Here is a 26996-nt window from a genome sequence, read left to right as displayed (position 1 = left end):
GCCAGTCTCACTGACTGAGCCAGTCTCACTTACCCCCATTGTCCCAGTCACTATATCAATCCATCTCATTTGGAGACTTCCTCTCCTGTGCTGTCTCTCCACCTTTCCAAGCATGATGTTCCTCTCCAAGGAAATAAAGTTTCAAAATCCTAACCTCCAAGGAGAAACTTGGTTTCACTCTCTCCAAGACAGACCTCTTTGTTTTCTTGGTGGTCCATGGTTTGTTCAAGACTCTTCTCCAATATCACAATTCAAAGGCATTAATTCTTCTGATATCGTCCTTAGCCATGATCCAGATCTCTGATGCATAGCAAGTAACTGCAAAGACCATAGACTAGATTAGGCACACCTCACTTTCTAGGCTGACAACATTGCTTCTCAGGACTCTGGAAACGTCTGACAGTGGATTTACCTAATGCAATTTGTCTTTTAATTTCCTGACCGCTGGTGCCAAGAGTATTGATTGTGGAGCTGAGCAAGCTATAACTGTTAGCGACCTCAATCTCATCTCCATCCTTCATGGTGCTGCCAGTGGTGAGAATCTTTGTCTTCTTGATGGTGAGCTTCAATCTATATTGAAGACTACAATCCTTGACCTTCTGCAGTAAGTGCTTCAGGTCCTCCTCAGTTTCAGCAAGCAGGGTTGTTTCATCTGCATAATGTAGGTTGCCAATGATTCTTGGGTGTACTTTATTCTTTACAATGTTGTTCTTCCTCTTTTGGACATTGGAGAGGTCCCAGACAGATTTTCCCAAAATAACAAGTCTTTTTATTTCTTGACTGCTGGTAGCAAGATTATTTATTGTGGATCCAAATAAGACTAAATCATTGACAGTTTCAGTCTCTTCTCTACCTATCATGATATTACCCAATGGTGACGATTTTTATTTTCTTGATGTTGAGATGTAATCAATATTGAAGGCTGTACTCTGATATTCTGAAGCAAATGTTTTAAGTCCTCCTCAATTTCAGCAAGCAAGGTTGCGTCGTTGGCATAATACAGGTTATTGATGACTCTTTCTCTGATCTTGATGTCACATTTTTCTTCATATAGTCCAGCTTCTCAAGTGATTTACTTAACATATGAACTGAATAGGGTAGAGAAATGATACAACCCTGATACACATAGGCCACCCAAATCAACAACCCAAATCATCTATAGCTATAAAAAAATCATATATGTAAAGGCATAAAGTTCTCCATCAACTGTTCAAAGTATTATGCCAACTTTCTCTGTCTAGCATATTATAATCCATATAATCTCTTCTATAAAAGCAAAGGACCCAAGCTTATTCTTAAACTACTTTAAGCACTCACACCATACATTAATCACTAGAATTTTTTCCAGGATGGCATTCATTTGGCGTGTGGTGGTTGTGCTTATTGTTGTTAGGTTCCATCATGACAGAACCAACTCATGGCTGACCCTCAAGTGGATTTTCAAAGGTTGTGAATTGCACGGAAGGAGATTTCCCACATTTCTCCCAAAGAACAGATGGATGGTAGATTCTAACTGCCTGCCTTTGGTTTGGTAACATGGCTCCTTACCACTAGGCTACCCCAGTTCCCTTCAATAAATTTTATCTATTAGTCATGAACAATTATATATTTCTTTCTACGTTTGATGTGTGGGGACTCAAACTTTCTTTCTCCAGCTATTAAGACCAATACATTTCACAGAATAACAAAATTGAGAGAGTTATAATGCAGTCAGTCTTCTAAGCTTAGAATCATCAACTCCATATTAAGAAAGGTTCCCTCCCTCAAAGGAAAGGATCAAGTATCTGTAAGGGATGCTCTGCTTTCTTCTACTTCCTAACTGAACCCACTCCCCTCCTGTTCACTCCTAGGAACATGGCGTCCATCTTTGAAACTTACGTCAATATGTTGCTCAAAGAGATGAACACAGAAAATCTGAAACCTATCATGAGCATGGATAATGCCTCCAAAATGCAACACTTCAATTTGATAAAGAAGAAAAAGAGTAAATTTTATGACTTGTTTCCAAAAGAACAAGACATTCTAACTCATTTCTCTCTCATGGACATCCTGGAGCCAAGTTCTGCCATTCCAGGTATTGCCAGCTGGTAACAAAGAGACATACAAGGCACACACGGCAGATAAAGGCAGAGTGCCAACCTGGAACCTCGGAAAGACCTAGGCAGGCAGAGTTCAGAGCGTGTCTTCCCTAAAAGTGAGGGAAGGAACTGAGATCATCTGAAGATGTAATAAGTATGTGGGCTAAGTGTCATTAGTTAACATAATACTTACACCAACCTATTGAAGTAGTGATATTATCCTAATTTAACATAGAACAAAATTGAAGGAAATACTATAACTTGTTTCATGTTGTATACCTAGGAAATGGTAGAACTAGGGTAGAATGCTATGCCTGTCTCCTCTAGGCATTTTCTAGTCCAGTCAGCCTCATTGTATTGCCAAATGCCGTACCTACTGTGTCAGCAAAGATGGATAGCCTAGAGTCTTCTTTTTTCCCCCCCTCCCAGCATGGGAGTAGAGTCTCCTTTTTAAATTGTGATTTGTTAGAGTGAAATATTATCCCCTTTAATTGACCTTTGTCTTCTTGACATTAAATAGCAGTTGATTAACTTGTCTCACGAGTAAGGTTGTTTAAACGGGAAGGAAAGTTGCTACAAAATTCTGAGTGACTAGTTGCTGTAGAGGCCCATCTGACTCACAGTGGTTCCCTGAGTCTTGAGTAGAACTGTGCTCTGTGAGGTCCTCAACCGCGTAGACGTAGGTCACCATTCCCTTCTCATGAGAGGATTCAATCCTTCCATCTATGTTCTGTCAACCAACCACATTAGCCATTTACATCAATAAGAGACCAATGGGCCTACACAGCTTCCGTTGTTCTATCTCCCACCCTCACTGTGTCAGAGGCATCTGTGGCTAAACCAAAGGTCAACTTTTCTCTTCCCAGAAATTGACTCAACAAAGAAAATCGAGTTAAACATTTTGACTCTGCTGAAGGGGAGGTATGGGATGGATGTGGATGTGAACTTCGGGCTCGACGCGAGCATGTCAGTAGACGCTTCTAAATTGCAACAATCCTCGTTGAACATCCAGTTTGTTAGAATTCCACCCCAAGTCTGGAAAGACCTTCAGGAAAGGTGAGTACACAGAAAGGATGGGACCAGGAGCCCCAAATCCCAGGAGATGCTCTCCTCGGAAACCTCTAGCGGGTGGTGCAGCTTAAGTTAGGATTAGAGATGACGACAGCACAGTGCATGCCTCCCATCTGGGGGCCCTTTCGGCCGCTTACTTATTCAGCAAATATTCACTAATTATCTAATATATGTTTATTATTACAGTAAATATCAATCATTGCAATGTTCTGTACTGAACACAGGTACAAAACAAAATCTTAAAGCAGTTGATCTTTAATAGGGAGAAGTGGAGGGGGGAAATGGGTTTTGTTTTTTTTAGATTCTGCCACTGAGTTGGCTGTGACTCACAGAGACCCTGCAAACAACAGATCTGAACCTTCCCCTAAGCTTAGCCATCTGCACAATCTGTGATATGCTTGAGCCCAATTTTACAGTCACTCTGTCAATCTATCCTACTAAGGGTTTTCTCTTTCTTTGACCTTCCAACTTTGCCAGCATGATGTCTTTTTCCAAGGACTAGTCCCACCTTACAACACACCCCAAGTATGTGAGACAAAGTTTCACCATCCTCGCCTCTAAGGAGTACCCTGTGTGCACATCCTCCAAGACAAATTGTTTGTTCTTTTAGCAGTCCACGGTATATTTAGTACCCTTCTCCAAAAGCACACCTCAGTGGCTTCTTCCGTCATCCTTATTCATTGTCCAGCTTTCACATACATAGGAAGTAACTTGGGTAGGATCCAGCTCACTGTAATCTTCACATTGACTTCCTTGCTCTTTAGAACTTTAGAGAGTTTCCTGACAGCAGATTTTCCCAAAGTAGGACATCTTTTGATTGCATACCTGCTAGTACTTTGGCGGCCTAATGGTAAGAGGCTGCTCTGTAATCCCAAAGGCACACAGTTCAAATACACCAGCTGCTCCATGGAAGAAAGATGGGCAATCTCCTCCCATGAGATTAACTGCCTCTGAAAACCCACTGGAGGGTCAGCTATGGGTCAGTTCTGACTCCACAGCTCAGAACAATAATAATATGTTGGGTATTGATTGTGGACCCACATAGAACGAAGTGCTGGACAACGTCAATCTTTTCTCTATTTATCATGGTATTTGCTTATTGGTCAAGTGATGAGGATTTCTGTTTTCTTGATACTGAGATACAATCTCTACTGATTGTTAGTTTTTTAAACTTCTACAAGAGTTTCCTTGGAGGCAAGGATTCTGAGGCTCCGTCTAACATACTTTGGACATGTTGTAAAGAGAGACCCATCCTTGGAGAAGGACGTCATGCTTGGGAGGGAGGAGGGACAGTGCAGGAGGGGAAGGCCGTCTATGAGGTAGACTGATGAAGTGACTGGGTAATCGGGATGGGAGTGTCGGAGACAGTGCAATTGGTAGAGGACAGAGCAGAGTTTTGGGTTGTCATATATAGGGTTGCTATGAGTCACAAGCGACTCGACGGCACATAACAACAACAACAAGAGTTTCAAGTTCTCTTCAATTTTAGCAAACAAGGTTGTGTCATCTGCATGATGCAGGTTGTTAATGAATCTTCCTCCTGCGTTCTTCTTCATATAGTAAAGAAGGTGCATCTTTCTGGTGTGTGTGTGTGGCGGAGGCGGGGGAGGAGGGGAGGGTGTTGTGGACCATAGAGTCAGAACCAACCCACAGCTGACCCTCCAGCAGGTTTTCAGAGGCAGTTAGTCACACATGAGGAGATTGCCTATATTTGAGTCTATTCTTCTCTCCTTACATCCTTAGAAAAACACTGGAAAAAGAGCCCAGTTTTCTGACACAGTGTCGCAAAAGAAGAGAAAACTTGTATGTGGTGACAGAGATCCTGATACTGACCAAGAAAACCACTCTGCATGAAATACGACATGTGCGTGGACAGGGAAAGCTCTCATTCACTTGGAATCCATTTGCTAAGGTACAGATCTGTCCTGCGGTGGGATGGAAGCACAGAGAGCATTCTCAGCCCACCTTCTCACTTCCTGGAAACTGGATACTGAGAAGAATTCCGTCTGAAAATTGGGTTGGAGAGAATCACTAGTCCTCATTTCTCATCTGTCGATATAACCTTATCTACCAAGGAAACCAGTCTACTGACTGGAAAGTATATTCTACTACTTGCATCAATCTAACATCTACTCTGGATATTTAATATTAATTATAGATAATGGCATCCTGGTGAATCTGATGATGAAGGCAGTTTTAATAGGTTGCCAGAAGACACGCTTCTGGTCTCTGAGATAACACTCCATCTCTCATAAAGTTAAAACAGTAATCCCTAGATAATAATTTACAAGTACATATTGACAGTCTAGGTCCCTAATGGAGCTCTGATGGTGTAGTGTGTCATGTGTTACACTGCTAACCTAATGGTCATCAGTTCAAATCTCCAAACTGTTCCAATACAAGAAAGTTGGGGTGGGGCAAAGAAAGTTGGAAAGTCTTTTCTCAAAAATATTTTAGCTTCAGGAACCCCGTGGAAGGTCACTATAAGCCCTAATTGATCCACAGCAGTGGGTTTAGTGTTGTGGTCCAGATTGTTGTTGTTGTTGTTGTTGGGTACTGTCAAGTCAGAACCAACCCATAGCCAACCCTCCAGTGGGTTTTTAGAGGCAATTACTTACTCAGGAGGAGAGTGCTCATCCTTCTGCCACAGAGCAGCCAGGGGATTCAAACTGCATACCGTTGGGGTCCCAGCGCAACTCCTTACTACTAGGCTACCTGAGCTCCCTGGTTAGGCCACTGAGAATAGTCATTAATACTCAAGAAGGAATAAAAACTAAAAAGCAAACCTGCTACCATCTAACCAATTGTGACTGACAGCAAGTCTAGGGGCCAGGAGGAGCCCTGCTAGTGCACAGGGTGTTGTGCTAACCCAAAACCTCACCTCATTTACGGTTTAAAAACACCAGCTGCTTTGAGTGAGAAAGATCATCTCCTCCCTGTAATTCACAGTCTTGGAAACCCAGTGAAGGGTCAGCTATGGAGTTTCCAAATGATCACACTGAATTTTATAGACAGAGTAGAATTCATCCATAAAGTTTCCAAGATATATATTTTTATGTGTTGTTGTTGTTAAGTGCTGTCGAGTCATAGGTGACTCAGAGACCCTAAGAATGAAAGACCGGAACATTTGTATAACTTTCATCCTTTCTCCAGGTTCATAGGGTTTCTGGAGACAAGCAATTTTGGAAGTGGATGCCTCTCCTTCCAAGCTTGTTTTATTAGAGGAGCTCCACCAAACACTGTCCACCATGGGTAACCATTATTGCGTTTGACACATCAGTGTCACAGTATTCAGCTTCACAGCAACCATGAGTTACCTCTGTATAGCAAATGGATAGACCAGTGCTATGCCACTTAGAAGAAGGTTTGACCAAAAACAAAACCAGGCCTAGGGGCCTCAGATTAAAGTCACCCACCTTTGGCTTGGTAGCATCACTTTCTGTCCACTAGGCCAACTGAACTCTCTCTATGTTGTTGTTGAGATATAGATATAGATATAGATATAGATATAGATATAGATATAGATATAGATATAGATATATAGATATATAGAGAGAGAGAGAATCACATTACTTTGATTAGAAATAAACCACTTTTTAAATGGTGCCATGAGGCAGAGAGCTACAAACTTCTGAGCCTGGTTTATCTCTACAGGGTAATGCCACGGCAAAGTGTCTCAAGTTCACCAGCACGAAGCTGACCCTACCAAAGGGCACAGTGATGGCCTATAGGAGGAAGCAGCTGGTTCTCTCGGCGAAAGGCTGGGGTGAGCAGAGGCAGGAGGCAGTGGGTGGGGAGAGGGAGTCTATTTCATGAGAAGATAAGTAAGAAGAGAAAGATCAATGTGTGATCTGCTATTTTCCTGCTGAAGGGGTAAGATGTGCCAGGGCATACACGTAACTCACCACCCAACCAAATCACCTTCAAGGTACGTCTTAGCCAACGAGTTACTTATTGGGGGGTGGGGGGGGGACAGGGGAGAGAAGCAACTTGCTTAGATGGAAAGAGAGGAGTGTCAAATTTGGAGTATCCTTCGCCATGAGCAAGGTCCCAACCATCACGACAGATTCAAGGTCATCGCTCTCAGCAGCTGTCCTCAGGGAGCCACATGAGCCTCCTCTGATCACCAATAACCCTACTCGACAGCCCTGTAAGGTACTGGTCAGCACAATCACAAAGCTGCAACATTCCCAAACAACTAAATGCAGACTTTTGTCTCCATCTCTTCCTCCCTTCCTCATATCAAAATGCCCAATCCTCCAACAGACATTCTCTCTTCAGAGAGAATGGGTAGAAATGGGCCAGTCCCTAAACACCTAAAAAAATGGTTTCTCACTAGAACAGGATTTGTTCTAAGAGTCTTTAATTTCTGTAACTGCTGTAAAGGACTTCTCCAAAGTCCTGAAGAATAATGATGTCAGATTAAAGGTGCACATGATTCAAATCATGGTCTTTCCAATCACTTGCTCTGCATCTGAGAGCTGGACAATGAATAAGGATAACAGATGAAGAATCAATGGCTTTGACTTGTGGTTGGTGCTTGGTTCCATAATAACACTCTTGGCACCAACAGTCAGGAAATCAAAAGATGAATTACAATGGGAAAATCGGCAGGTCAGGGACCTCTCCAGAATACTAAAGAGCTACGATGTCAGCCTAGAGACTAAGGTGTGCCTGATCTAAGCCATAGTCTTCACAATTACTTGCTATGCATATGAGAGCTGGACAATGACTAAAGATGATAGAAGAAGAACAGATGCCTTTGAGTTGTGGTGTTGGAGAAGAATATTGAACATACCATGGACCACCAAGAAAACAAACAGGTCTGTCATGGAGAGGGGAATCCAAGCTGCCCTTTGGAGGCAAGGAGTGTGAATCTTTGTTTCACATTCTTTGAACTTTTTGCCAGAGGGGCCAGTACTTAGAGAAAGAAATCATGCTTGGAAGGGTGGAAGAACAATTCCGGAAAGGAAGACCTTTGATGAGAGGGATAGATACAGTTACTGGGGTAATAGGGGTAGGTGTGTTGGAGACAATGAGATTAGTTCAACATAAAGCAGAGTTCAGAGCTGTTGTGAATAAGGTCGCTCTGAGTCACAGACAACTTGACAGCACTTGACAACTGGATATTCCACTGAAAAGAACAAACAAATCTGTCTAGGGAGATGTACCAACAGTGTGCTCCTTAGAGGGAAGGAGGCTGAGACTTCACCTAACATCTCACATACTTTCAGCATGCAGTGGAAGAGAAGCCAGTCCTCAGAAAAGTACATCATGTTGTGAGAGGTGGAGGCTCAGATCAAGAAAGCAATACCTCCACCAACACAGATGACGTAGGGACTGAAAGACAGGCTGAGCACAGCAGAGATGGCAAGGATAGTGCAGAGTAGGGCTCAGATTTGCTGTTCATAGAGTTGCTAGGAGTCGGAGTCAACTTGATGGCATCTAACAACAGCCACAAAAGAATGAACAGATCTGCTTGCAACTCAGAAATGCAACCAAAAAGCTCAATTATTTTGTCATGCTCAGATCAACAATAAACACCTTGGTACCAGCAGTGAAGAGATCAGATGTATTGCATTGGGCAAATCCACAGCTGGTGACCTCTCCAAAATAACTTAAGAGCATCGATGTCAGTTTGAAGACTAAGGTGTGCCTGATTCAGATCATAGCCTTTTCAATAACTTGTTATCATCAGAGAATTGATGATGAATATGGATAACAGAAGGATTGATGTCTGTGAGTTGTGGTGCTGTAGAAGAGTGCAGAATATCCCGTGCACTGTCAAAAGAACAAACAGATGTGTCTGAAAAAATGCAGTCAGAGTGCCCTTGGAGACAGAGATGGTAAAGTTTTGTCTCTCAAGCTCTGGACATGTTTCTAGGATAGGCTGCTTCTTGGAAAGGTGGAGGGCTAATGAAAGACAGACAGACCTCCAATGAGATAGATCAAAACCATGACTACAGAAATGGACTCGGGTGTGTCAGAGATTATGAGGATGGTACAGTTTACAACAGGGTTCAGGTTTGTTGTTCATAGGGTCACTCATTATGAGTCGTACTCAACTTGACAGGCTTAACAATAACAACATCTAGTCTCTAGGTCCTCAATTCCTCACCTGCATCCATGTCTCAACCTACTGTATGTAGTCTGTCCTCCAGGGAATGTATTCAGAATAAGTCACCAATGAACACATACCTACTAGTCCCCGGGGAGCCCCCATCTCCCTGAGTATCAGGACTCCATACTCCAGGAGGTCTCCTTTTCCGTTTCTTTCACTGACTCTTCTTTTTGTCAAACATTTAAATTGTGGTAATGTCAGACAAAAATCTTTCTACATGCTATTTTAATCACCCAAGAATATGGCAGGATTGGGCACAGGTAAGGCAGGGCATAAATTAAAGGGCAACAGGAATAGAGTCCTACACAGGTTCTTAGGTCCTCCCCAAGAGTGTGATTCAAAAGATGGAGTGAAGAAGACAAGGAAGGGGAGTTTAAGTAATGCAGTGGTACCTCCCACTGAGGGTCCCCAGGATATACTGAGAAAGTCACTACACACTGACATGGAGGAGAAAGCTCCTGGAGGCTAAAAACACAAGACTTTTAAAGGCTCCCCTAGGACTAACCTTCCATTCCTCATCTGTTCGTCTCTATCCAGACATTCTTCACAGCTCAGATGATGAGGGTAAACAGAAAACTTTTCAAGATGGTGAGTTTCAGCACTGGCAGATTCTCTGGTGAGACTTAAGACCCAACTGAACCCTGACCCGTTCACAATGTTCCACTTTGGGAGCTGTCCCAACAGCTTTACCCAGAATCCTTCCCAGCCAGGTTCCTCAGCCACCTTTAAGGTCCCTTCCTTTAGCCCAGCCACAAACCCTACAGCCGCATGGAAAACAAACGTTCTCCCTACAACCTTGGGAACCAGGTGGAAAGACTACCTGGGGCCTCATCTCTATCAGAGATACCTAGATTCTCTGTTTTGCATTTGCAGAAATCACTTCGAGGATTGGAGGTGAGAGGCAAGAAAAGGAGGGGTAACGAGGCATCAAGTATGCAAGGAGGACAGAAAAGAGTGGTAAAGGGAGATGGGGAGTGGGGGGAGTAACGTTCACAAGATAAATGAGCACCTGTGCCTCTCTTTCCAGATACGGACATTTACTTTAGGTCAGGTAAGTGGTGTTTTGGGGACCCAAGAAAACGGGATCTGCTCTCTCTATCACACCACTTTGCATAGCACATCACAACCAAAATCCCACGTGATTGTGTTTGCTACTAATAAGTAAGGTCTTGGGCTCTGGACTCCTCTGTAAATGGTGGGGACAATAGACAGAAGAGGGTCAGGATAAATAGAAGCTGGACGAATGGTAACACAGAGTATCTTCTGAGATTAGTTCTTGAGCAGAAGGGAACTGAACTTCTCTTTCTATCCTACACAGAAGACACTCACCCAGTGAGTTAATGTCTTATTGCTCAAGGCAAAGTGTGGACCGTGTCCCCTGCTTGTGCCACCTCTGCCCTGTGGCCTTCCATCTGGCTTCCTGTGAACTAAAAGGGGCCAAGAAGGCTAAAGAGCTGGAGGGGAGGGAGGAAAGGGAAGAGATGGAGTGCAATGAACAGAATCTAGGACAGTTTAGTGAGATGGGTGGGAGCAGAAAGAAATTAAACAAAATAGAGGTTATGGGAAGGCAGAACACACCAAAGGTAAACTTGGGAGGACAAAGAATGGAGAAAAATCACCTGCTATGCTTTTTCTAGGATTCACAGAGGAAGCCTTTTCTCAAGGTGAGTACTTATGAAGCCGGCATTGGGGCTGCCTCTGTAGGAAGCTACAATGCTGGTGTTCCGATTGGAAGTTTCCATGAACCTCACCAAGTAGAGTTCTACTTCCAAATTTGTCTCTTCTACACCTATTCATTCCTTATCGCATGCATGCGGCAAGCTCATATTGAGACATTTCACAAGACACACTATTTCATGGTGCTAGGAACAAAGAACAAAACCAACTCAAAGACCCCAATCTTTGAGAGTACCACTCTAGTGAGATCTAGTGGTGGTCTTTCAGCAGATCACCTGTGGTCACTTGAAATCTTCTGGGAGAAGAACCCCCAGCATCTAGCCACCAACAAATGTATTATTATTTTAAAACACAAGTGATACAATAGTCAAAAATGTTCAGTTGTATAATTCAATGAAAACAATCCTATCACTTCTGTTGTGTGGCCATCACTAACTTCCATTGCCATGGTTTCCATCCTCACAAAGACATTTATGACAATTATTATATTATTATAACAATTATGTGATGATAGTCATAGCTTGTGTTATATCAGGCACTATCCCAAACATATTACATATGTGATCACATGGAGTTCTCACACTATGGGACATTTCCTAAAACAGATATGAAAACTGAACCCAGAGGACCTAAAAATGTCACCCTAGAGTTCGAGTCAAAAATCTGCTACTTTTTCTATTTTCCATAAAAGAGTACTTGGATTTCCCCACCAATTCCAATGTTCCCTTTTCAAAATATCCAGCTTAGCTAACCATATTCTACTCCCTCATGCAGATAAGCTAAATTATCCCTCTTTCCACTCTTGCATTGCATCTCTACCAGAGAGTGCAAGCTTGGCATTCACAGACAAGTTTCTGTCAAAGGCTGGTAGATAGAAGCCCAGCTTATCTCTATGGGTATGGGTCTACCATCCTAATGATGTTTGTCCCTTTTTCTGGTTGGTGTTCATGCCTGATGGCAGATTTCCAGTATCTACAAGAGAAGATTTCTAATGAAATGGAAGCCTTGGCCACATACCCAAAGAATCTACAGGATACCTTATTCCAGAATATTCTAGCAATGCTTGGGGACAGAGGAGCTTTGCAGAACCTGATAGACATGGTGAGGAAGTCAATTCTATGGTGGACCAGAGCTTGGAAATGGTATAAGGGGGCAGACCAAGGTGAATGCCAAGCTTCGGGGAAGGGGAGGGAGGAATGGGAAGACAGCCCGTAAATGAACACAGAGTTTCGAAATCAGCAGCTCTGGTCTAGACCCAAGAACCAGGGCCAGAGAGCAGAGACCTCAAAGGCTTCCACACATTGGCTCACCTGCTACAGACACAAAAGGTAAAATTATATAAGAATTGTATTCATTTTACTGTTACCACTAATACCTATCTCTTATAGCTGGAAAACCCCTCGGCTGACTTGGATGGTCCCGGTAGCATTATCTTAAATGAACTGCGAAAGCATGCAAGAGACTTATCAACACCCTCCGAGTACCACATCATTTGCGTTCTTGACGTCCTAATGGGTAAAAGTGATCTAGGGTGGGAAATGAGGGATCAGGAGGCTAGCTTGTTCGTCAGGTCCTTGGAAAAGGATGCATTAGAGGCTGCTTCTTGGAAGCCTTTCAAATACCATGATCCTTTGTCTCCCATCACCCACATCACCAAGATCAGGAAGGCTCAGTGTGACAAACTAGCAATGTGACACAGATGAACTTGAGAGCTACAAAGTGATTGGGCTATCTGTCCATTGAGCACATCATCCGATGTAAATGATTTCAGCCTTCAGCTTTGCAGCTGTGTCTAGACCACAGCATTTAACATCCTGGAGATTGGCAAGAGCAGAAAGAAGACCTCTCACGGCTGCCCTCCGCCCTGAGAGTTATATATAAGAAGGGGTTGGTTGCTAATTGTCAGCTTTTGAAGCCAACTGTCATTCTGCAGGAGAAAGATGTCCTTGAACCCTGTTCTCTTCTGCAATCCTTTATTGCTGCTTCTGCCAAGACTCGTGTTCTATTAGCTAAGCATGGGGAGGGGGAAAGCTGGGCTATTTATTGACTTTTCCCCACTTGTCTCCCACCTACAGCACTGAGTAACACTCAACGTGATCTACTGGCCACTTCCATAAAGATGAGGATCTTGGTCCAACAGAGAGAGCTGGTAAGAAACTTCTGGTAGCTCATAGTACAGGAAAGAGGGTGAGAGAACAGGAAGGACTGTTCTGAGAAGAGAGAGCAACAGGTCCCATCGGGAGGCCACCTGGGACCCTGGGTGGTACTGGGAAACCCTGAAATGCAGCCTTCCTTGGGAGAACAGGCAGAGGGTGTCAGTGTCAGCCTCAACAGGTGCTCATGTCCCCTGGAATCCTGCAGTGGGCTCCAGAGTTCTCCATTCACATGGGAATACAAGTCCCTTGGAGTTTAAGGAATCACAATGCTACAACTGCTTTCATACTATAGTCCCCATTCTATTTCTAAAGAAGAATTACCACCAATTCTTTTTCTCTCCATATAAAGGCAGATAGAAATTATTGTTGTTGTTGTTGTTGTTATGTGCCGTCAAGTCGTTTGCGACTCATAGCGACCCTATGCACAGATTGGCTCTGTCCTGTGCCAATCGCATTGCCTATGACACACCCATTCTGATTACCCCAGTCACTGAATCAATCCACCTCATAGAGGGTCTTCCCCTCCTGCACTGTCCCTCCACCCTCCCAGGCATGATGTCCCTCTCCAAGGACCTGTTTGTTGCTATTATGCACTGACAAGTCAGAACCAGCTCATAGCTGACCTCATAGCAGGCTTTAAGGGGCAGTTAATCACGTGGGAGGAGAATGTCCATGTTTCTGCCATAGAAAGATGATAGATTTGAACTGCGTGCCTATGTGTTAGCAGTAATTAGGCCACCAGAGTGTCTAGATATATGTGTACACATACAACTTCAAACAACTATTCTGCAAAGCAAATCATATTATGGCAACTTCATAACCAAGAACCAAGAGGAAATGATTTCCAATACATTACGGTCACACTGATCAGGATGCATGTGGCTTCTGCCCCCATTAACGCCAAAGCTCTTGCCCGAGCAGCTACCCTCCTCAGCCCTTGGCTCTTGCTACCTGACTCAGTGGCCAACCTGTGCATCTGTTTCTTCCAGGTGAGGAGCATCCTGGAGCCACACTTCATGTACACTCAGAGCAGTCCCTTTACGCTCCCTCCTGACCTTCTCACTCCACTCGGGGATGAGGGCGTGGACATAACCTATGGCCTGCTGCAGGAGTGTGGCCTGCCCATGGAGCCAGACAGCCCTGCGTCCGTGTGGGACGCAGAAGTCAAGGGGCCGCTCTCTGTCCTCTATGGGGCCATCTCATTGCTGCAGCAACTGGCTGACCCCTAGGCTTGCCTAAGCAAGCAGTAAGTGCCTGGGGACTGCCCCTGCCCCAGAGGCCTCTGCTATGGGTGTTCTCGCGGGCTCGCAGACACAGGGCCTTATCTATCCACTTTTTCAGATGAACAGAGAAGGGATTAGAGAGAGATTTCTAGAATGAAGAAAATAGTATCTTGTTAAAACTTTATACAATCACAAAAGTCATAAAATTGTGTTAATGAATTAAGCATTTCACTGTACATGGATTTTAATTCAAAACAATGTAAAGGAATCATTACTTCCAGTGAGTAGCCTTCTTACTTGTTTGTGTTATGTAGTGATATTTTATAAGTAATTTTGGAATGTATCAAAAATATAAAGTGGTTAGATGGACAGATATATGATCAAACAAATGTGGTAAAATGATAATAATTGGAAAATCTGGGTGCAGGGTACATAATAGTACTTTATTTTATTGAAATATTTTGCATGTATACATTTCAGAATAAAAAGTTATCAAATATATGTACATAGTTCATTGTCATTATTCATACAATTATGTTCTATAAAGTCACCACAACATTGAATTATCCAACACAGAACCACTGATCCTGAAGAAAATACAAGGTTGGTATATTGTGGGCCTTAAGTAGTATTTTTATCACCTGATCAATGCACAATCTTGTTTTATGTGTACTCTTAAAACATTTCATATACACTGTTAACTTCATGAACATCAAAGTCATGACACAGCTAACGTAAGATGTTTTCCTCAGTGAGACAAATCACAGCTTTCTTGTGCTCAGAAACATTGGATTCAGCTATGCATTTAGGGGGTTCTTTTTAAAAAATTTTTTTAATTATTATTTTTGTGTGTGTACTGTCAAATTGGATCTGACTGGTATAGGAGATTGTCCCTCCTTCTCCAGCAAAGCATCTGGTGTATTTGAACCACGCACCTCTGGGATTGCAATGCAGTTTTTTACCACGAGGCCACCAGAGCTCCCTAGGAGGTTCTTTTTAAAAAGTTCAATCACCATCAAAGAGAAAAATATCAAAGGTGCTGCTAAGTAGATAACATAAATGATAGTTTGTTTAAACACTAAGGACTCAAACTGAGGGTTCCTTCTCTCAACATAAGCTGGGGGGAAAAAAACATAAGCTGGAAATGTGTGCATTAAGCAACTCAAAGTTCTCCATTTTGCAGGTTTGTGATTCATCACAGAATCACAGACTTTGAGGTTACAAATCAATTTTAACAAATGAGCAAACTCACAAAGAGAAAACTGGTGACTAACAAGTCTCAGTTGTATACTTGTGCCGTTGTGGTGTTGTTGTGTGCTGTGGAGTCAAATATTGCTCATAGTGATGCAAGGGCAACAGATCTGAATCATTCATGATTCGGGTGCTCACCCCGCAGAAGCAGCCACACTACCACCTCTCTACCATATTATGCACTTTCTCTCTTTCACAGCACTTACCATTCAATAAAATTGACTCATTTATGGGCATTTTACATGTGCATGTTCTGTTTTCTCACACTATGTAATAACCTCAGTGGGATCCAAGACTTTGGTATCCCCAGCACCAGAAACCTAGGAAAAGTGTATAAAATGTAAAGCTGGAACCTAGAAATTATAGCTGACACTTAATATTTAATTCACTCATCTTTTTTTTAGGAAATTAGAAGGCAGCTTTGAGAAGTTTCAATTATCCTGCATGAGATTTGGGGGAGAGGGCAGAGATCACAGTCTTATGTGGTTTCAGAGAAGAAAAAGGCTTGACAGAAAAGGGAGAGAAAAAATAGCAGTGAGCCACAGAGGAGGCAGGAGAGACCCCAGAGAAGCGAGATCTACACAGAAGCATGTCACAAAGGCAAACCTAGAAAAAGATGGCGAAAGGGGTCACTCCTGGGCAGCTTCCCTGGGAAAGCTAGCACCAGCGTGTGGGGTGAAAGGCTTCCCTAGGATGCATGCAAAAAAGCACAGGCGCCTGCTCCCAGCATGGCTAGGAGGGAATCAGTGGATACTAAAGAGATGGATAAATCCTGGGTCCTCTCTACACACTCAGCAGAATATCTGAGAGGAAACTGGGAGATTTTCCCCTGTGTTTTCCAAGGTTTGTGCCTCTCCAAGAAGATCCAGAATTGGTCTAAATAAGTCTTACAGAAACATAAGTATAAACCAGAACAATATTTAAAGTAATCAGTTATGCTGATAATGTTTGTTAAATGAATAGTTTAAATAAGGTAAGTGATATGTTGTTGTTGATTGCCTTTGAGTCGAGCACGACTCATAGCGACGCCATGAACCAAAGGCCTGAAGCCCCTCTACAACCATCGACATTTATCAAAGTTCAGAGTTTCCAGAGTGATACAAAAGGTATAAATAAGTATTCGGTTCCTACAATTTTGTGTATATATATGTTAAATGGCTTGCATTGTTGAATGGCAATCAACAACTAATTAAGTAAGTGCTGTCATATCTGCCTGTGTTTTTTTTTTACTTCTTTCCCTGCACAAACCTTTGTAAAGAGTGTCATTATTCAACTGTCCTTGTCAATTATCCTGTTTGAATGTGATACTGTCAGTCTTGTCCAGACTTCAAATTATTTCAAGTTCCTGTTGTCCCGAATTCCATGGTTTTCTATGTGTTTCTATAGTTATCTAATCCCATAAGATATGTCATTACACTTTCTAAGAACATATGGATACGCCCTTGTGATGTAAACTTAGAAATATGTCTAACTTGGTATGGTTCTGCAGCATTAACTATAAGCATTTAGAAACTTGTAAGCCATGAAAAAATTATGTGGAAAAGTTCTAAACTTAGGCATAGAAGTAAAGATGCATGTGACATGTGTAAGGGATAAAAAAAAAATAAAAATCTTTGTTTATTTTGACTTGGTGTGATAAAGAAGATTTAACATAATTAATCTGTGTAGCGTATTCTTTTTAAAATTATTTTTATTCGTTTGCAAGTAAATACCATATGCATTGTGCTTTGTTTGTAGATACTGTCTTTGTAACCTATTCTTGAGATATAGAGCTAAGCAAACAATCTCCCTAATCACGAACCTAATAGGAGGAGAAAAAAGGTGATGTTTGGATAATCTCTAACCTTAGAGGAATAGCATAAGGTACTAGGCATTCACGTCACAATGGTCTTGTTTGTGTGAAATCAAAATAAGAATTTCACGTACAAATTCCTGCTTACCTGGTTGCTGGGCAGAAGCAAAGACATATTTCTCTAATCTCATATTCTCTTTGAAGATGCAGAGCTTACTGAGGCTGTAACAACTGCTGTTGACCTTGGGCTCTAGCTACAAATGATTTCCACAGAGATTGACCCATGGTAAAGCTTTCTGATGGAGACTTCTGGTAAAAGTCTAAAAATCAAAACAATTGGACTCTGGCCATTTAACAATCATTATCATTTTAATTGTTAATTCTGATCCTCTGCTTCTAAATGTTGCCATGGCTACTTTATAATAAAGAGTTTACACATTATAAACCTGGGCATCTTTCTATAAATTCCTAAGATCAAATCCTACATGACAGTGGTGCATTGAAAGACCACAAAGAAATAACCAAGTGGTTACATTGTGCACAGTGTATTTAAAAGCAGGCATAAGATGTTCCAGCCCAGCAACTACAAATACATGAGTCAAAGGCTTGTTAACCCAGTTACAGTGATGTCCCCCCAAAAGGACTTTGTTCCAAAGACTCCAATTGGCTCTGCTCTGAGGCGACTCAGAGACACTAAATACTACCAGGCTTGTTCCCTAGACCTTTGTCAGTTCTGAACATGACGACCATGGATGGCTCTGTGATCCAGCATCCAGCTCCAGTCTCCTGCATAAGAAGACAACCCTTCCCAAGGAGCTCTGGTGGCCTAGGGGCAAGAAGCTGCACTGCAATCCCAAATCCACCAGATACTAACTGTACACAAGAAAAGGCGAGGGGAAAAGGACTCTTCCCAGGTTTGTGCTTCAAGGATATTGCCTTGGAATTGAGAGAAAGTGTGGTCTCCAGGAAATTAGAAAGTGGAGTCAAAGTCCTAGTCTAAGGAGTGGGCTGGGTCAGGGTCCTCCTGACCTCAGGAAAGCTAGAAGCTGACTGCAAAAGGTGCTACTCCATATATCCTTTCCTACAAACCAACTTCCATCTGGTAAGTCCAGCCAATGGATCAGGGGATGAAGAAGAATAAGAGAAGGAATTATGGTCAAGGTCAGAAATAGTTAAGATGAATATGGATAATAAGTAAAATTAGGGTTTTTAATGATTTTTAACAATTTGACAAAAAAAAAAAAATAAAGTAGCACTTCTTCCAAAAGTCCCCTTTTATGATGGAAATCATTTTTTAATCATTTTTTATCCCTCTCTCTTCATGCCCCCACAAAAGCTACCACTCACCCTCCTTTTGATTTCCTGCTGCTTTTAGGCACCGTTGAGTCAAGTTCATGGTGACCCTGTGAACAACAGATCTGGACCCTGTCCTGTCCTGTGCCTGGTAGCACCCACACAAAAGCACAGGCCTAGGCCAGTGGTCAGAGACTATGCCTTCTCGATCACCTTCTGTTGCCCCTGGACTTCTTCCAAGGCCTACATAGAGCAGGCATGACATGTCTCATCAGAGCTTCAACGTGAGTATTTGAAATGTTGTCTTTATTTAATCAACTCAATAAATGTTCAAAACTTGTCTTCTATATAATTGAGAAACCCTATTCCTATTTGCCCTGAGAGAACAATTTAAACAAATTGCTCTAACCTGATCTGTTCTGCAAAATGCATGCTAAATCTTTCCTCTAAACAACTATTTACATCCAAGTTCTTCCCTAAATGGCTCACTCTCTACCCACCTACATGAGTTTATCTACATTCAGGGATTCAGTTTCCACCCACACGCAGATGATGCAGCCTTTTTCTTTTTTTCTCTAAGAATTTCTTTCTCTGTCAGTCTATATAATTGCTTTAATCTCTTAGTTCTCAACATCAACAAGTCCAAACGTGGATTAATTTACTTCCTGTTCAAAAGGTTCTTCTTGCAATGTTTCTTAACTCAAGAAGATGTCACCACCACTCGTTAAGTTACCAAAGTCAGAGCCAACTGAAATCATTTTTTATCCCTCTCTCTTCATGCCCCCACAAAAGCTACCACTCACCCTCCTTTTGATTTCCTGCTGCTGTTAGGCACCGTTGAGTCAAGTTCATGGTGACCCTGTGAACAACAGATCTGGACCCTGTCCTGTCCTGTGCCGTCTTCATCCTCTCCGACTCACTAAAGCCCATTGCTGCAGTCACTATCTCAATCCATCTCATTGAGGGTCTTTCTCTCTTTTACTGACCCTCCCCTTCCCAAGCATGATGTCCCTTTCCAAGGAATAGCTTCTCTTAGCAACACGCCCAAAATAAGTGAAATGAAGCTTTGCCATCTTTGTCTCCAAAGACCACTCACTCTGGATTTTTCCATTATATATTTGTACTTTGAGCAATCCTTTTAACATTCTGTGCTCATCTCCAATATCACAGTTCAAAAACATCAATACTTCATCTTTCTTTTTTATTGTCAGCTCTCAGATGTACAGTAAGTGACTAAAAATATCATGGTCTGAATCAGGCACACCTTAGTCTTCAAATGGACATCATTGCTCCCCACTATTTTGGAGAAGTTCCTGACTGCAGACTTGCCCGATGTAATGCATCTCCTGATCTCCTGACAGCTAGTTCCAAGGATTTTATTATTTAACTATTACAGATCTTTTTGCAGAAATGCCTATCACCATATTTCACTATCTCCTTATTTCAATAATAGCACAGCTATATAAAACCTTAAAGGACACAGGTTTGAAGTACTGTAAATAGACAATTCATACTTATCTATACAGAAATCATCTAGGTGTAAAACATAAATCGTGAATAGAACAACTTGAATAGTTAAATATGAACCCACAGTTACATAATACGTAATACATACATTTACCCTTTGGAAAAGAAATCTTCCTCTTTGCCATTTCCAAACAGATTAACTAAGGGTTTACTGCTCCCCCATGACCTTGGCAGGAAGTCAGTCTTATCTAAGTATCTTTAAAAATACTTTCCTTAAAATAAATAATTTCCTCTAAAATCCTCCTACTAATTAAGTATGAATTGAGTAAGTGTCATTTGTGTATTAGTGTTAATTTATTGCATATATATATACACGCCAACAGGATAGAGCAGGATTTAAGGCTGTGTTGTACATAGGGTCGCTATGAGTTGCAGGCAACTCAATGGCACATAACAACAACATATATGCCAAATCTCTCTATGTGAAGTGTTCCTATAACAATGCTACTTCTCTCTCTCTTTCACTCCTCTTCTGTCCTCTTCTCTCCTCCCCTCTCCCCACCCCCTCTCTGACAAGCCTTATTTCATTTCTACTGTATAAGTCAAAGGAATCCTGGCAGTGTACTCTGTACTGTGTACTGTGTACTGGATCGGGTTGCCCTAGCATCAGCAGTTAGAACCATCAGTCCACAGGAGAAAGTCATCCATAAAGATTTATTGTTGTTGTTGTGTTGTTAGGTGCCATTGAGTCGAGTACGACTCATAGTGACCCTATGAACAAAAGATCTGAACACTGTTCTATCCTGAGCCTTCCTCACACTTCCTGACACAGAAGAGCCCATTGCAGCGGTCACTGTGTCAATCCATCTGGTCGACAGCCTCAGAAACCCGAAGATGTGTTATGTTAAATTGAACTCAGCTTAACGGCAATGAGTTTGGTTCAAGTTTGTTATAGGAGCCAGAGAGTGGCCCATTAAAATTAACCCAGTTTACTGTTACAGTTACATAAAACATGTATCATTTCACACAACCCCAACCTGTCTCCTTCACCCCAACTTTTCTCTCATCCTTCCGTTAATTAAGAATGAAGCCATCTTTGGCTTCACAGCCAAGGGGAATTCAGAAGAATTCATACTACAACTCTAAGGTGCAATGAATTTCACAGAACATCAAAGTTGCAGGAGCTCTAATCTAGTGACTGTTCTAAGCCCAAAAACGGCAATCACACGCCTGGATCCTTGCCTTTTAGGGAAAAGAGCAACACTATGTCAGAGAACGCCCCTTTCTTCCAGGCCCCCAGCTGAACTCTTTCATCGTCTTTATCCCCATTCCTAGCACCATGGCCTCCGTGCTTGTGCGTTCTGTTAAGAATTGGCTGAGGGAAGTGGAGTAAGAAGATCTGAGGTCCACGACAATGCGACAAAATTCTACCAAAAAATTCCACCAATTTAAAGTTATAAGAAAGAAGAAGTCAGCTTTCTCTCAAGGTTTTGGAAACAATCTGCCGTTCCGACTGAATTCTCCCTCATGGACATCCTGGAGCCACGTTCTTCAATCCCAAGTACTGCCAGCCACTGTTAAGAGGACAAGGCACACAAATCACAAGTGCATAGCTAGGGATAGCTCAGGCAAGAATCTCTGAAATGCCCTGGCAGGCAGCTCTCAGGATCAACCTTCCCTGAAGCCAAGAGGTGAGGAGTTAAGATTGTCAGAGGAACTATTAGCTGAACTCAAGTGATAATGAATCCATTTAACACTTAGCATCAACCTGCGAAGGTCGAAGGTCGGCATGTTATACCCTTACATATAAAAGGAAGAAACTGAAGGTCATAAACTCATTTGTTCCACATACTAGGAACTGATACAAGGAGGATCCACACTCATGTCTCTGCTCCAAGTACAGCTGCCTCCTAGGGCCAACGCTGTATCTCCTGCACAAGGAGACACGGCTTTGAGAAAGGCGGCCTCGAGTCTCCTGTGCAAGTGGAGGTCTCATTTCTTATGGTGACAGTAGCACACCTGTTAACCAACATTTAGCCTCCTGACTTAAAACATTACTTGATTAAGTTCACCACCGAGAGGTTTAAATGTGAAGGAGAGATGTGAACGACTTGATATTGGATCAAGTCCACTCAAGACAGCCCCACATGTGTCAGAGAACAATTAAGTTCCAGTGGCCTTCCAATGGCTCCTTTTTTCAGTCTGTTGCCAGAACTTTCTCACGAGATGCCTCTGGGAGAACTGAACCCTCCGACCTTAACCATATGCAACACCCAGGGACTACCTGGGGCTGAAAAGGCTCCAGTGATTCCTTTTCACACAAAAGCTGGGCCAAAGGTGCTACTTGGGTCAACCTAAGGTCAATTTTTCTCTTCCCAGAAACTGTCTCAACAGAATTGTTCCTCTTCAATATCACTGAGGTCCAGAAACAGCAAGGAGTGTGGATGCAGAGGTGAACACTGGGCTAGAAATTAAAGGATCGGGGAAGCACAGAGTTCCAAGAATCCTCCCTCGAGTTTCAGTTTATTAGAATTTCACCCCACACATGGACAGACCTTGAAAAGAGGTGAGAGCATGGAAAAGGATGGGATCATGAGAAAGGATAGGCTAGAGCCACAGAGGGCATCATCCTTGTGGGCAAAGAGATAACAAGCAGGCTTTGTTGCTGGTGCTGGGACGAAAACGCTGACACCCTAGACTATGGGTCTCTTCCGATGCACTCATTTTTTTATTCATTCCGCCAACAAAGGGATACTAGTTCCAGAATATTTATTAAAATGGTGATTGTCTATTACAGTGTTATTCTGTCCTGGAAATGGAATGAGGAATGAGACAGATCCAATCTCCAACCTAAAGAAGTTTCTATTTAATGACACAAAGGAAAAGCAGGGAATGATAAAGCAGAGACTTTAAAAATACCAATGAAATGCTAATTTCATTTTTTTAAAGACTCACACTCTTTTTTTGAATGAAATAGACATCAGAGTCTTGGGATGTAATTTGGAGTTTACCTGAACACTTATAGAAAAGGATAGCTGACCTTTTAGAAACCCCAAACCAGAAAAACCCACCCGTGTTGGTGCACGATTCTGATGCATGGGTTTCTGAGGCTGTAAATCTTTACCCAGCGGAGCAACTGGAGGGTGCAAGCCCTCAGTCTTCCTATGAGCAGGCTGGCACATAGCTCATAACGCATCATCACGCCACCAGGGCTCCTTTTTTAAGAAACCAGAGTATCAATTTAAATAGTGTCTCTATTAAGGCAATGTGTTATTTCAAGTGCAACGAGTCAAACACCTCAGACTTTGTTAGAGACCAGGTCCTGACAAGTTTGAGTCACTCACCTTTTGGTTAGCAAACCAATACTTAACTACTGTGCCACCAGCCCACCTCCCAAGGAGCAGTTGCTATATTAGAACCACTGACCTTTTAATCAGTTGTTCAATGTTTAATCTACGAGGCCAGCAGACCTCCGTCCTACTTCTGTATTAGAACAGCTCCAAGCGTGGGTTAGGGTGTAAGAGGGCATCTGGATTTCAGGAGCTACAGGAAAGAAAGGGAAGATGTCTCTCACAGAGGCCACAACATTGTGTTAGGGACAGTGAGATTGGCTAAGCATAGAGCAGAGTTCAGAGCTGTTGTGCATAGGACTGTAGTTATAGTCAACTCGATGGCACATAACAACTACCACCAAAAAGGAGGCAGCTTAAATACAAACTTTAAACCTGAAAAAGATACTTTTTTTTTTTTTAACAAATGAGGGGGCAAAGGATGTCATTTTCCTTAGGTATATAATTAACTGCATACTGAAGGCAATGAATAGGGCAAAGTGACAAAGAGTTGATTAGGCCTCTGGGTGGAGTTAGCCCCTGAACTGAGCCCTGCAAAGTGGAGTCAAAGGAAAACAAAAAGGGTCCAGATGGAGGAAGCCACTGGGCGAGGCAGAGCTTGGTCTTTTCAGTAATCAGAGAACAGCCAAATATGTAGAAGCTAAGCTCATCACATCCAGGGTGATGCACAACGAGGTCTGGCAGTCAGCAGATCAGGAGACAGTGCATTGGAACAGTCCACTAGCTGGGACCACTCCAAACTGAGGGAGCAATGATGTCAGTTTGAAGACTAAGGTGCATCTGATTCAGGCTATGATCTTTTCAACTAATTGCTATGCATCCAGGAGTTGGACTATGAATAGGAAGACAAAAGAAGAATTGCTGCCTTCTAGTTGTAGTGTTGGAGAAGAGTGCTGAATACCCTCATAGACTTCCAGAAGAACAGGTATGTCTTTGGGAAAGTGCAGCCAGAGTGCTGTTTGGAGGCAAGGACGACGAAGCTTCCTCTCATATACTTTGGGCATGCTGCTAGCAGAGGCATCCTGGAAAGCGACATCAGGCTTGGACAGGTGGAGAGTCAGTGAAAGAGAGGAAGACCCTCAAGGAGTTGGATTAACATGGTGACTGTAGCAACGGACTCCAGTGTGTCCGAGATGCTAAGCGTGGCACAGGATAGGACAGGGTTCAGGTCTGTTGTTCACAGGGTCATTATGTGTCACACTCATCTCGGTGACAGCTAACAGCAACAGCGCCAAGCTAGCAGGCGCAGGGTCAAGTGAAGCTTTGAGATAAGCAGAGTTCAGGGCCTGAAAGCCTTGAAGACACAGTAAGGAGTTTGAATTTTGCTCCAAGCCTAACAGAAACACCCAATACTGGAGAGTCAGTGGCTTCTTCCCCTGAAAGGCAATTTAAATGAGCTGCAGGGTTTGGCACAGCTGCTGGTGAGGACACAAAACCCATGGTGGCCTCGGTAAAATGGAGTTGAAGCCTCAACACTAAAACGTAGATGAAATTTGCCTTCAGGACATCAGATCTCTCACATCTCCCACAAACCCTTAACTCCCATTTATCAACCCACACAGTAAAGACAGATAATTCATGGAGACCCATCTGGGCTAGTGTTGAAACCACTCAGCATCCTCTATGTCATCCTACCTTCTCCAATCTGCCCAACTTCCCATCCTGAGTGTGGGATTGAGGTGGGTTTCCCAAGTTTGGACAGTCATGTATTCCCAAGGTCTGTTCTCACCCCTCAGAACTGACCCGCTGCTAGCCTCTGTATGGACATGTCCTTGTGGCCTGGATCTAGAACCTACCTCAGAACATGATCGATGCCACACTGTGTTGCTGTTGTTAGGAGACAGCAAGTAGTCCTCAACTGAAAGCAGCCCTGTGCATGACAGGATGAAGCACTGACCAGCCCCGGGCCCTCCTCACAAGCTCTCCCGTGAGCAAGCCCATTGCGTCAGTCCACCTTGTCGAGAGTCCTCTTCTTTTCACAAACCCCCTACCAAGTATGTTGTCCACCTTCTGGGATACAGGCTGACCAGGAAGCGATCTCTAACTTTTTTGAAATCTAAAACCCCAGTGCACAGCGTCCAGCACACGGCACACACAAACTACTGCAGCACAACAGAGAGACGGGTGGTGATTGTAACACGTCTTCTGTTCTTGTTGGATGCTGTCAAGTGGACATGATGGTGACGACCCTATGAACAATAGCTGTGACCCTAACAATCTTGCTGTTGTCATGCACCTTCGAGTCTAACAACAACAGATCAGGTCATTACTCAGATGAGCAGGGAGGGAGGTTAGCTGTGCTCTTTCATGAACAGCATCTACATCTACTGTTCACAGGGTCCTTGTGGTCCTCCACTTGCTCAGAGGGTCACTATGAGTCTCAGGAGACTCGATGGCAAGTGGACCGTGACTCTAACCATCCTATGAACAACAGGCACCGTGAAGTGGACGACAGAAGACGTAGATGTCATTAAAGTCATGCCACTGTTATAAAACGGGACTGACCTCGGGATTGGGGGGAGACTGAGAAAGATGGGTTCAATAATGTATACTGCACTGAAACAGATGAGGGAGAAAACTGTTTAAAAGGAATATATGATTAGGTATTATTGTCATAACAGGAGTCCAGAACAAAGACTCCATAGTGGAGTGGACCTGGGGGGAGGGATTATATAACAATGGAAGAATTTTTAATTTTTAAAGAGAAGAGTGAACTGGGGAGGGGGAAGGGATGGGCAGAGAGAAAAGTGCAGCAATGAATGAATGCAAAACCAAAGTCTGTAAATTTTCATTAAAATAATTAAAAACATTTAAAAATAAAATATAGATGAGCATCTGGGGAAAGAAAGAAATAGCAGAGTTATTCTTCCGCCCTCCTCATCAGAGCAGAGGTTCTGTGGCCACAGGTAACTTAACTCCTTAAGTCATTATCGTCCAAGGCCCTGAGGATTCACCACAGTCTAAGAAACTGTACCCCTCCCAGGTCATAAGGAGCAGTGGGACCCAGCAAGGCAGGAAGGTGTTCCTTTCCTGACACTGATTCTTCCCTCGTTTCCTTATACCCACGAGAAGTCGGAGAAAGAGCCGGTCTTTCTGAAGGAATGTCACACAAAAGGGAGGACCTCTATGTGGCGACAAGATGAGGGCGTGCCCCCACAACCCGTCTCACACACACACGAGTGCACCTGGCTTAAACTATTTAGGCCAAGAGATGAAGGGGACACGTGTCACACTTGAATGAATTTAACCCTCATAATGATGCAGCACCAAGTAGCAAGAGCCAGCTCTGACACATGGCGTCCTCAGAGAGATCTCAGGACAGTTTTCAGTGTCTGACTTTTCACAAGTAAATCACCAGGGCTTTCTTGTGAGGTGTGCTGGGTGGACTTGACCTCCAATTTTTCAATCAACAACAAGGCGTCTTAGTGTTTACACATTATCAACATCCCAGAAAGGAATATAACGTGCAGAAGACTCAAATCAACTGCTGACTCACTTACTGTGTGGCTTTGATGAA

At 42.9% G+C, this 26996-nt stretch overlaps 1 protein-coding gene across 1 annotated transcript; it reads left to right on the top strand.

Annotated features, from left to right (window-relative positions):
* The first annotated feature begins 1854 nt into the window (after positions 1–1854).
* LOC102864502 (gasdermin-C-like) lies at positions 1855–14332 on the top strand. Its single transcript, XM_006879458.1, has 8 exons — positions 1855–1984; positions 2945–3134; positions 4893–5013; positions 6804–6915; positions 11909–12048; positions 12336–12462; positions 13023–13096; positions 14093–14332. The coding sequence occupies exons 1-8, from the start codon at positions 1855–1857 to the stop codon at positions 14330–14332; spliced, it is 1134 nt and encodes a 377-aa protein (XP_006879520.1).
* Positions 14333–26996: the final 12664 nt, after the last annotated feature.

The sequence above is a fragment of the Elephantulus edwardii genome, unplaced genomic scaffold (genome assembly GCF_000299155.1).
Source record: "Elephantulus edwardii isolate Elephantulus edwardi_28Jun2011 unplaced genomic scaffold, EleEdw1.0 scaffold00003, whole genome shotgun sequence".
Classification (NCBI taxonomy): Eukaryota; Metazoa; Chordata; class Mammalia; order Macroscelidea; family Macroscelididae; genus Elephantulus; species Elephantulus edwardii.
The sequence above is the reverse complement of the archived record's forward strand: the minus strand, read 5'-3'. Positions and strand labels throughout refer to the sequence as shown.